This window comes from Schistocerca nitens, chromosome 4 (genome assembly GCF_023898315.1).
Source record: "Schistocerca nitens isolate TAMUIC-IGC-003100 chromosome 4, iqSchNite1.1, whole genome shotgun sequence".
NCBI classification, from domain to species: domain Eukaryota; kingdom Metazoa; phylum Arthropoda; class Insecta; order Orthoptera; family Acrididae; genus Schistocerca; species Schistocerca nitens.
In genome coordinates, this window is record NC_064617.1 from 105,867,338 (window position 1) to 105,880,318 (window position 12,981).

Below are 12,981 nucleotides of genomic sequence, written 5' to 3' on the forward strand. Positions count from 1 at the left end.
TCTTTAGCTCAACAAGATCGTATTTAGCATTTACAGAGAAACTGCGGTAAGCACTCGAATCTCCCAGTACGAACAAACTCACAAACATGCCGATTTCCATTCCATGATGCATCGCCTCATATCAATTCCATTATCTGAATCTGGTTTCAGAATTAATTGCAGAGTATCAAACTTATCGCTGCTAGTAATGGCTATTGCTCTGCAATGATTGATTTATACAGAAAAATGAAATGTCGAAAATTACGAGTACTCCACGTCTGTTTGCTGACGAAGAGATTCAAATGGTACAAATGGCTCTGAGCACTACGGGACTTAACTTCTGAGGTCAGCAGTCCCCTAGAACTAATTAAACCTAACTAACCTTAATTAAACCTAACTAACCTAAGGACCCGGCCGGAGTGGCCGTGCGGTTCTAGGCGCTACAGTCTGGAACCGAGCGACCGCTACGGTCGCAGGTTCGAATCCTGCCTCGGGCATGGATGTGTGTGATTTCCTTAGGTTAGTTAGGTTTAATTACTTCTAAGTTCTAGGCGACTGATGACTTCAGAAGTTAAGTCGCATAGTGCTCAGAGCCATTTGAACCATTTAACCTAAGGACATCACGCACATCCACGCCTGAGGCAGGATTCGGACCTGCGACCGTAGCGATCGCGCGGTTCCAGACTGTAGCGCCTAGAACCGCTCGGCCACCCCGGCCGGCTGACGAACCAGTCATTAGTTACACAGACTAGTATGTCCGTCGTTCCATTTGTTAGCAAAATTTCAAATGGCCCCACAAAAAAATTAACCTTACAACTAAAGTCTTGATTCTTAAAAGCATATAAAAATTCTTATTGAGTAGGAAAGAGAAATTGCAACCTTTCGCACAAATTTGTGTGTCTAAAGTCATATTCAAACACTGTGAGAGATGATGTGTTGTTTTGTCAGTCAGAGTTGTGGCAGTTAAGTTATGGGAACGTGAGACAAGTCGAAGTTTTTCACACCGTTAAGAAAAGCAGAAACATGGCCATACTAGAAATACTTGAAATCAATAAACGTGTGACACATGATGCCATCTTACTATTAAATAACCAAAACCAGTTTCCTTTTTCTCCGATTAAATTAAGTTCAGGTTATATAAATATTAGATTACAATAGTAAACATAGCGTTATTTCTCATTGTTTTTAAATACAAAGATAGCGATGTAAAATTGTTTGTTCCTTTGTTAGTCAAATGTAACTGCACTTTTTTTGACGTGGAAATTTAGTACTTTCCTTTGTACACACACTGTATGTGATCAGTTGTGTATTTAGTATCGTCTGTGTAGGTAATAACTGTGTAAGTCGCACGTCATTGATTTATGTTTGCAACATTCAGTTGTCACCGGACGATGGACTAAGAATCTGAAAGCTGCTGTGTGACAATGTCAATATGTGAAATAAAAGAGTGGTTTGTCTGTGCTTATTGGTGTGACTGCACAAGCCATGCCCCCAGCGCTATGGAGGCTATACGGTATTGTAGCTCTCCACCTCCCCATCTGTGAAGAAGGTTTCGGTTTGGAACTGCAGGAATTGGGTTCGCAGACATTAGTGTGAGAAGAGGGCATCGCACCAGTGAACGTCTTATTGGAATCGAATGTCAAAATGGCTGAGACTGGCCGTAGTGAACCGGAACGTGCTATAATGCTCCAGACAGAATGCTCCAAAATGTTGAAGAATGTTTCAAAATGTTATAAAATCCTACATAAAGTTCGAGAATGTTCTTGAATTTACTATAATGTTCTAGAAGAATGTTCCAGAATTTACTAGATTGTTGCAGAATGTTCTAAAATTTTCGATAATGTTCCACGATGTTATAAAATGTTCTCGAATGTTCCGTTATCCTGTTGTGGGGCGGATACGTTCTAGCTCAGAAGGAAATAGCCATTTTAGCAGTAAGTTGTTGACGATATTAACTTAAAAATTCCCAGTAAGATTCTTTGTGAAGAAAGAATAGATGGAGGAGCTGATTCAGTGATTAATGCAAATGGTAGTGTTGATTTTCCTACCGATTTTTTTAATTCGATACAAGTGCCAAGAATGTCTTAACACGATTTAAGATTAGGAAGAAGATCATTAATTATTTTGTTGAGATGTTATTGAGAAATTATACAATGGAACAAGAACGGCCGTGAAACAGTTTTGAAACAATATAATTGAAGGAAAAATAATATCAGGAAAAGGAAAGGAAAGGAAAAAAAAATTATTCGAGGAATCTGCTGATGTCTACGGAACTGCCGTTTCAGTTCAAAATACTGCAATTGGCAGTGAAAACATCATTTAATGTCGCCATAAAGAAGGCACATGAACAAACGTCAAGATATTACGGTATTAATTGTCGAATATTTTTGAATGTTTTTGAATATTCGCGGATATTTTGGAAACTTCTTGGTGTTCTATAAGAGACTTGAAAAAACTTTTAATAGCCAAGATCGCATTAATTAGTATTTATTATTGATGATCTGTTTTGACAGTTCAAACTGTCATCTTCTGATCTGCAAAAAATTGCTTGATATAAATCGTATTCCATTACGAATTCAACACGTATGCCATGTCATCATTATGGTGGAGGATACACAGCACGTTATACGTACGTAGGTTTGTCAGAAGTAAAACCACATTCAGACGATAAGCACCTTGTAAATATGGGCGTGTTGACGGAAGTGTACCACCCCACTGAGGCTTGTTAGTTCCTACAATGCACGATGCATAGCAAAAACGCACATTTGTACAAATGTGTACGTTTACATGACATGTTGTGTACATCATGGATACATCTCGGTCAGAGTACAACCGATCATTTTACAATTTTCTGGTATTTTCCCGAGTGATCTGGAATGTGAATATACCGGGTGATCGAAAAGTCAGTATAAATTTGAAAACTGAATAATCACGGAATAATGTAGATAGAGAGGTACAAATTGACACACATGCTTGGAATGACATGGGGTTTTATTAGAACCAAAAAAATACAAACGCTCAAAAAATGTCCGACAGATGGCGCTTCATCTGATCAGAACAGCATTAATTAGCATAACAAAGTAAGACAAAGCAAAGATCATGTTCTTTACAGGAACTCAATATGATCACCATCATTCCTCAACAATAGCTGTATTCGAGGAATAATGTTGTGAACAACACTATAAAGCATGTCCGGAGTTATGATGCATTGGCGTCGGATGTTGTCTTTCAGCATCCCTAGAGATGTCGGTCGATCACGATACGCTTGCGACTTCAGGTAACCCCAAAGCCAGTAATCGCACGGACTGAGGTCTGGGGACCTGGGAGGCCAAGCATGACGAAAGTGGCGGCTGAGCACACGATCATCACCAAACGACCCGCATCTGTCGGACATTTTGTGAAATTTGTTTTTATTTGGTTCTAATAAAACCCCATGTCATTCCAAGCATGTGTGTCAATTTTTACCTATCTACATTATTCCGCGGTTTATCAAGTTTTCAAATTTATACTGACTTTTTGATCACCCGGTAAATCGAATTCCATTCTGAATTCAACAAGTGTGTCATGTCATCATTGTGGTGGAGAATTCACAGCACGTTATACGTACGCATGTTTGTCAGAAGTAAAACCACATACCGACGATAAGCACCTTTTACAGATGAGCGTGTTAACGCAAGTAGCACCCCACTGAGGCTTGTTAATTCTTGCAATGGACGATGCGTAGTAAAAATGCACATTTGTACAAATGTGGAGGTTTACGTGACATGTTGTATACATCAGGGGTACATCTCGGTCAAAGTACAACCGTTCGTTTTACAATTTTCTGCTGTGTTCTCGAGTGATCTGGAATGTGAATACAAATACCAATCGAGGCGTGTCCTTTTTCAGCTAGTTGTTAATAATTTGTGGAACATTAGGAAACAACTTGTTGTTTAATATCTATCAGAATGGTTTGTCGCGGCAGCAGACCAGACAGTGTTGTACGACTTCGCACTGGCGCGGCGGTGTGGGGGCGATGCTGTCGCCATTTCCACGGCTGGCAGCAACAGCCGGAGCTCGAGCAGTGTCTCTCGTTGCCGCCCCCACGCTGCGCCCGTCACACGCGTCGCATTATTCCATATTCCTGGAGGCGCCCTTTTATTCGATTCGGCGCCAACTTCTGGAGCTGTCAGCGGCGCTGCACATTTTGGCCGTTATTGCTTCTTGCCTCCCGCCTCCAGCACATTTTCGCACGTGTCCCGCCAACCCCTCCTCTGGCACGTGTGCCTGTCCTCGCTCGTTAGCGCCTCGTCACTCTCCCTGCGAGTGCCCAATGAAATTGCCTGCTCCGACGAGTGCGCTGACGTCCGCCGCTAACACAGGCCGTAGTCGCACGACGAGTTCCTACATTCCTCATGCGCAATTTGACAAGTTTCGTCTGCTCCGGCACTTTCATTCCTCACCGTCGGTTCCCTCTTTGTTTCGTTCACTGTTACTATTTTTCGCCACTAGCAACGTGACTTGCTTTCACCAGAGGCCGATTCACACTAGACGTCAGCGGTACGGAACGGAGCAGCAGGCGACGTCAACACACAAAAGCGATGTGTTCATACTGCAGACGGAACATCAACACGACGTCACTTCGCTTAGCTCAGAACCGAACGTTGAAAGTGGGGCTGTGACACATATAAATTCAGGGTGCGTCAAAAATATGTATACACACTTTGAAGCGTCATAGAAAATTTATTTCCCGTCCTACAATCTTAAATTTCTGGAAATGGAAAGCTTAAAGTCCAATTGTAAAAATAAATGTACTTTGCAAATATGATTAATGTTCAAACTGGTGGCCTTCAGCATCAATTCATTTCTGAGTACGAGTCACCACTGATTCCGTACATCGTACCAAAGTTTCCAATGAGAAATGGTTGAATGAGAATGGTAGAGCACTTGCCAGCGAAAGGCAAAGGTCCCGAGTTCGAGTCTCGGTCCGGCACACAGTTTTAATCTGCCAGGAAGTTTCATCGTACCAAAGTGTCCAATGAGATTTCTGTGCACACCGCCTGAATCTCATTCCAAAGTGTGTCCAGGTTACGTGGTTTACGTTTGTACATCTCATCTTTTACTGTGCCCCATAAGAAGAAATCCACCGGCGTGAGGTCTGGAGAGCGTGCAGGAAATTCGATTGGTCCCCTGCGTCCTATCCACTGGCCTGGCACATTGTGATCCAGGTATGCTCGTACGTCCCTAAGATAGTGCGGCGGGCCGCCATCTTGTTGGATATAAAACTCATTGTTACCGTATAATGCACGAATGGCAGGGAATATGGAGTCAGCAAGCATTGTTAGGTACATTTCTCCAGTAACAGTACCTTGAAAGCAGAAAGGCCCAGTGAGTCCCCTTGCAGACAAACCACACCACACATTTACACCAGGCAAATTCACAGCCTTTTCAACTGTAATGTGAGGATTATCTTCAGCCCAGTACACACAATTATGCCTATTGACAGTTCCATTGAGTTTGAATTGGGATTCATCTGACCAAATTATGCTACCCATAAATCCCGGTTCGCGTCTCACCATCTCCTGAACTCATTCACAAAATTCTAACCTTCGATCTGGATCGTCGTCACTTAGCTGTTGCACCAGCCTTTGAATGTACACACGAAACTTGCCTTTCTTCAGGATGCGTAGCACACTACTAAATAGCACTTACATTACTCTCACGTGCCGCTTGCCTAGAAGATTTTTGAGGCGAACGCTGAAACAGTTCCAAGACTGCAGTTGTGGAATCATCACTTGTAGCTGTACGAGGTCGCCCTTATCGACCTTTATGCACATCACACACTGTTCCATGAATTTCGAATTTGTCTCGTAGACGTGTAATTGTTAACCTTGAAGGTGGTTCTGTACCACACTCACTTCTTCACTGTCTTCGAACCGCAGCTACATTCTCAAACTTCCAGTAACAATTATCTGCTTCCGCGCTTCAAAGCTCAAACGCACGTCCGCCATGTTTCTGTTACTTCCTTGCCACTGCTGCCACCTGTTGAAGAAACATAACATTACTTTCTCACAGATATTTAACCTTGTAGAACGGGAAATAAATTGTCTATGACAGTTCAAAGTGTGTATACATTTTTTTGACGCACCCTGTATTACGATGTTGTCCCTGTGGTAAAAATGGTTGTATTTTGCACTGTTTCATGTGAAGTTTCTTAAAACAATTCCTTTCTGATATTAGATCAACAACTTTCTTTCCGCCGTTTTTTCTCGGATTTCGAGGCTTTATTGTGAAAAACGTATAAATAATCTACGACTCAAGGTATTGGACATCTCTGGTCACTATCTATCCAATCTTTCGTGCAGCATCCGAATACTGCAACGGAAGAACTGGGCGTCGTTTGAGGAGAGTCATGAATCGATCCGGTTTTCCATTTGTTCATATGTCCGGAAATGCTGCTCAGCCAGGCCGTGTGCCATTGGTCGAAACAGTGGCAGCCAGAAGGAACAGACCATTTCAACATTGCCAAGTGTGTTTTGACGATTTTTGCGACATGGGGTCGAGTACTGTCGAGCTGCAAAGTCACCTTTTCATGTCTGTCGCTGTATTATTGCCGTTTGTCTTTCAGTTCTAGGCTCGAACGTATCAATTGCTTTCGACAACAATCTCCTGTGGTTGTTTCCGTCGGCTTCAGTAGCTTCAAAAATCTGCTCCCTTCGACGTCATACCGTCAAAATCATCCGTCTTGAAGGATTAATACCATTGTTTGCCCAGCGCTTTATGACCCTCAGCGACAGATTTCTTCATGTTAAAACAGAAAAAATTTCCTGCAAATGACAAGAACTGGGCTCGTAAATTGACAATTCAATCGAGAATAAATTTATGATGCCATCGCAGATCGACTAATACTTTGTAGAGTTATGTTTACAAAGGGCTAAACTTACTTCATGGCACTTACGACCTACCGCCTGCACCGTCTATTGCAAAACTGCGTATGCAGAGTTGCAGGCCCAATACAAGGCACAGAACAGTTTCTCATTTCCCACATTGTACACTCGAATATCCTTAAGAGCAAAGTCTGTGACCAAGACTGGCGTATCGTACACCATTCTCAGGCACAGGAGCTGCTGTTTGCTTCTTCTTCAGGTTCGCTTGTCCATCACAGTGATGGTCTGGCCAGACTACCTCTTCCCAGAAAACGTGAGTTCATTTGTAACGTACCACGTAAGAATTCGCTAACAGATTTGTATAATAACTCACCTTCTAGACTTCACCTATCTGTTCATAAGCAGCACCACAAAATCGAAAGAAACTGCTACACCGCTAGCTGGACTCACATAGCCTAGTATGGTGTGTGTTGAAGACGCACACTCTTCAGGAACTTTGCACCAGAGATAACAGAACATCGCTGGAAGAGAGAGTTTAAACATTGCTTGCAAGCGTCATTGCCCATCCAAGGACGAAACTTAAAACATGTGCAGCAAAGAGTGCACAATTTTAACGTCGCTTGACAGCAGCGTTGTCCAATAAGGGATTGAGGAACTAGCAGTAGTAAATTTTACTAATGGGCAAGACAAATTTCATAGCGGATCTTCTTCATAAAATTTGTGTGTTAAACCGCTGAGAAATGAAACAAATGGAAAATTGTCGTCCAAACATTTCAAACTATCGTCAGTTATTAACTATCGAAAATGCAGGCTGTGCCAAAAGTCACGAAGGCGTTATAATTGCTTTTACATATTCTGCTCTCTTTTGTTTCAGATTCTGAAAAACTATGAATGACAAATCTTCCATACTTGATCTTTAAGTTTATGAAATATTAAATGAAACTAACGATACATAAAAAAGTTATTCGCAGTTATGAGCCCTACGCCACTTTTGGCCCACCCATTAGATACGTTCAAATACATCAAACAATATTTGTAAGGCAATACATAGAGCCTGTTTACCTTATCCATTGAGGTCTGTTCTAAGTATCAGGTAACATTTAAAACGACTGTATTTTCCTCCTTTAGTAGAGCTGATTTTTTTTACTGTTAAAAAATTATGTTATGAAAATTGCATGTTTTTATTTCTAGACAATGTAGTCCAGATATTGTGGTAAAACGTAAACAATTTTTTACTGTCAGGCTTCTAGTGCTAGAACACTTGATGGTAAAATATCGAAGTCGTCATGGAACGTTTGTAATGTGTCACTAAAACGAAGCAAAATAATAAAATAAAGACTAAGAAGACACAAAAGTAGGAAATAGAGTTCTATAAAATGAGCGACGGCAGCGAAAATAAGTTAACCTCTGATGTCGGCAGCGTCACTCTAGCGTCAACGTCAAAACTTTCCTTATGTGATACCCTGACATTGACGTCTCACAGTTCCCGCTGCCAGCTTATGCGAATGCCACCATATCTGACGCCTTGTTCCGTCAACTGTGAATCGACCTTTATTCATATAAATGTAGGCGATGAAAGAAATGTTCAGCACAATTGGCCACTAAGAGAACAGGAGGTGGAGCTATGTAATTTTTTTGATCACCTGACAGTTAGTCAGTTATGTGTCTTAATTTCAAGACCCATCGCCACACTCTGTTGTGCGCCGAGACTGTATGACGATATTGATTCTTTCCACAGGCAGAGCGCTTAATCTGGACTATATGCATTGTGGATTTTTATAGGAGCACGCACTGTATCTCCATAAGGTGTCACTCTCACACCAGTTTCCCGCGGTATCATCAGCCACATAGGTACTTCGCTGTTGCTGACACGAACTGATCTCGGCAATCTTCTTCGTAGACTTCGTAGACTTGTCGACATTGGTCATTTCGCGAACAACTACCAGTTCCCAAACAACCACAAAGTGCTCTCCAACCAGTAACGGCAACACGGCATTTTTTTTTTTTACCTCGCATAGCGTCAGTACCAGTATAACACTCTTAAATTGCGGAGTAATGTTCCCGAGGGCGTGAAGTATTCGGAGTGGCATTTCTGCAGATATACGGACATTTTATCTGATTATTAAACATATGACAGCGTTCGTTATGGAATCCTTCTACAGACATCTTACACCTCAAAAATCTGCATTTTTAAAAGTATATTCCTCGAGTCATGACTGTTCCACAAGGTCTGTTTTGATGGCTCACGTCAGTAGATCTAAACGGCAGAGTGAAGAGAGTCTGTCACGAGAATAGCGAATATCCGGGAATTGATGTGTCTGCTGCAAGAATGTCAAACACAGACAAACGTCCCACCTCTCTCGCTCTCTCTCTCTCTCTCTCTCTCTCTCTCTCTATCTGTTATGGTGATAGGTAGTGAAAGAGATGGTGTGCAGTTAAGGCGGTTTTATCGTCCGTGTAATCTTAATTACGGTAATATTTTTTTCGTGCTACGTTCCGATGTGTAAGTGCCAATGACCGGGTAGCGAAGTGTAACATTTCAAGAATATTCTCACGGCCTCTGAGGAGGTTTGAGCACGCGAACTTGTGATTATCACGTCTGAAATGTCAGATACCACTGCCCGTCCGGCCATCAACGACAATGATTCGTATTCTTTTCTGACCATGGTTAATCTAGAATTTTCAGAAGCGCCCAGAGTAGCTGTTGAGCAGAAAAAAAGGGCAAACGGAAATGATATCGAAAGATCGTGTTCAGCAACACGGTTATTGACTAGGTATGATTCTGTTGCAGAGGGAAACTTCAGCCTTGGTCGTATACGTCTTAAAACTTTTTCGTATTATTGAATATCGATTTTAAACACAGAGTGATTATATTAAAGCAAGACTAAGCTCAGTGCACTGATATAATCATGGACGCAATATAACTTCAGAGATGTTCATAGTGAAGAATATGCCAACTAGCAAGTACATGCTAAGTTCTTCACTATGAACATCTTTGAAGTTATATTGTGTGCATGATAAATAAGTCCACGAGACTTAGTCTTGCACTGAAGATAGCCACTCTGTGATTGAAATCGATATGCAATAATGAAAAACGGTTTCAAATCTAGACGATCAATGCTGGAGTTTCCCTTGTTGCCGTGGTGTACAAATTCACTAATGGAATCAAAAATGGTTCAAATGGCTCTGAGCACTATGGGACTCAACTGCTGTGGTCATAAGTCCCCTAGAACTTAGAACTACTTAAACTTAACTAACCTAAGGACATCACACACATTCATGCCCGAGGCAGGATTCGAACCTGCGACCGTAGCGGTCGTGCGGTTCCAGACTGTAGCGCCTTTAACCGCTCGGCCACTCCGGCCGGCCACTAATGGAATCCAATCAGTTGCAAGTGGTATGTATTTCTCTTCCAGTGACCCGAGATTCATCTCGCTACACGAAGACTTAACGTATAATGTTAAAAACATTGAATATTGCTGTCTGGCAAAGATATAAAGTACTTCAGATCTTAAAAGTTATGGTTCTTCATCTGCATTCGAAATCTGTTTTTAGTGTAGTGAAGATTTGGGTGTATCAAAGCTAATGCAGTGAGCGCTCAGCTAAGATCTATTCTCGTCTGCAAGAAGGAAGTCAGTACCAAGACTAAGTTATCTGTGCATTGTTCAATCTTTCGACCAACTTTGTTGTATGGGAGCGAAAGCTGGGTGGATTCAGGTTACCTTATCAATAAGGTTGAGGTTACGGATATGAAAGTAGCTAGGATGATTGCAGGTACTAGTAGATGGGAACAATGGGTGTCCACAATGAGGAAATCAAAGGAAAACTGGGAATGAACTCTATAGATGTAGCAGTCAGGGCGAACAGGCTTAGATGGTGGGGTCATGTTACACGCATGGGAGAAGCAGGGTTACCCAAGAGACTCATGGGTTCAGCAGTAGCGGGTAGGAGGAGTCGTGGTAGACCAAGGAGAAGATACCTGGATTCGGTTAATGGTTCAAATGGCTCTGAGCACTATGGGACTCAACTGCTGAGGTCATTAGTCCCCTAGAACTTAGAACTAGTTAAACCTAACTAACCTAAGGACATCACAAACATCCATGCCCGAGGCAGGATTCGAACCTGCGACCGTAGCGGTCTTGCGGTTCCAGACTGCAGCGCCTTTAACCGCACGGCCACTTCGGCCGGCCAGGATTCGGTTAAGAATGATTTTGAAATAATAAGCTTAACATCAGAAGAGGCACCAATGTTAGCACTGAATAGGGGATCATGGAGGGTTCCAGACTGCAGCGCCTTTAACCGCACGGCCACTTCGGCCGGCCAGGATTCGGTTAAGAATGATTTTGAAGTAATAAGCTTAACATCAGAAGAGGCACCAATGTTAGCACTGAATAGGGGATCATGGAGGAATTTTATAAGGCGGACTATGCTCCAGACTGAACGCTGAACGGCGTAATCAGTCTTAAATGATGATGATGATGGTGTAGATTTGTTAGTACATTGTTGGTTTTTATAGCATTGGAAGGAAGGGCCGCTGGGGAGGGGGGGGGGGGGGTTGGGGGCGAGCGGTTCTAGGCGCTACAGTCTGGAACCGCGCGACCGCTACGGTCGCAGGTTCGAATCCAGCCTCGGATTTGGATGTTTGTGATGTTAGGTTTAAGTAGTTCTAATTTCTAGGGGACTGATGACCTCAGATGTTAAGTCCCCTAGTGCTCAGAGCCATTTTTTTTGGAAGGAAGCGTTTTATGATCAGGCTCTAAGGTTAGCCAAAGGAATGGAATAACACGCTAGTAAAGATGTTACATGACTAACATAAACTTCGGGCAATGCAATGAATAGTTTCTGACTATTGCCTTCTCCTCTCTCCCTCTCTCTCTCTCTCTCTCTCTCTCTCTCTCTCTCTCTGTCTCAGAATAATTACTCATCGTAGTCCTAAGCAATGCGTTCGGGAGTCGTTCGTGCCCGTTAGGGGGCTTTCGTGCTTGAGCAGTTGATGTCCCAAAGGAACACGCAACTTCTATTTATCACCACTCTTGTTTGGAGTCGCATGTCGATGCGTAGGCAGGCTCTTTGACCTTGTCCTATGCGGTTTTTTTGTTGTTTTGTTTTTAAGGGTGCAAAAAATGTTCGGGTATAGCGATGGGTAACTTGCCAGTCCTACCTTTGATCTTTCCTGCCCGACCCCAAGCGGAGGTAGTGTTCAGGTCTGGAAGCTGGTCGCTAACGACGCGGGCACTTTATCAGTGTCAGCGCGGACATGGAAGGCGCACATTTCGGGCCGGATTGCAGCGCAGCAGCCCCTGCCCCTGGATGGCTTCCTCGCCCGCGGTGCAGCCGCGCGTTCGACCGGCCGGCCCGGCGCGGCGCCTGTTGCGGCCCCAGTAATTGTGGCGCGGCCGTGTCGCGATAAAAACCCGCCCGCACGCACGGCCGCCGCCCCCACGCGACCTTGTGCGGCCTCCCGCACTCCCCCTCCTCCTACACCCCTACCTCTGCGCACGCCAGCCGAGAACCGCCGGTGGCAGCAGCAAGCAGTCCAACAGGCGACGGAGGCTCCTACAGGAGGATCACGTGGGACACCTTTGTAGTAAGACCGGGAGAGATACCGCATTGGCTCGCATTTGGGAGGACGAAGGTTCAGATCATTTGGGATTCCCGTGATGTCCGTAAATAGCTTAAGGCAAATGCTGGGATGGTTCCTTTGAAAAGGCCACGGCCGTTTTTCTTAGTTATTAATAACCAATCTGTAGTGTGCGTACTGCAAGACCTTCAGTACACACACCATCAGATTATTTGACTTGTCGCTCTAACGAAGTAGGCGAGTGTCAGCAATGTGTCTCGTGGTCTTATCGTGGCGTCTTTATCTTCTGCCGTTAGGTCAGACGATAGAAATGCCACTTGCACGCTTAGAGTAGCAGATTGACGGTGACCAACTTTAAACAGAACTTGATTAATTTTCACACACATTTATTAAAATAATAACAAGCATAAAATTACTTAACTTGGTTCTGGATGCGATTTACAATTGACAATCTGAAGTTCCTTTGGTATTAATACGTTAATCTTATTCTCACATATATCTCTGATACTTGACAAAAGTATCTATACATTTATCTTCATGGCCATGGTAATCTTA

General features: G+C 43.2%; 1 protein-coding gene across 1 annotated transcript in view; it reads left to right on the plus strand.

Annotated features, from left to right (window-relative positions):
* The window catches only part of LOC126252139 (transcriptional regulatory protein AlgP-like), a 49,616-nt gene extending 37,183 nt beyond the window's left edge, over positions 1-12,433 (plus strand). The window contains exon 3 of the mRNA XM_049953006.1: positions 12,135-12,433. Coding sequence (XP_049808963.1) covers positions 12,135-12,433 — 299 coding nt within the window. The remainder of the gene's footprint in view (positions 1-12,134) is intronic.
* The last annotated feature ends 548 nt before the right edge of the window (positions 12,434-12,981 follow it).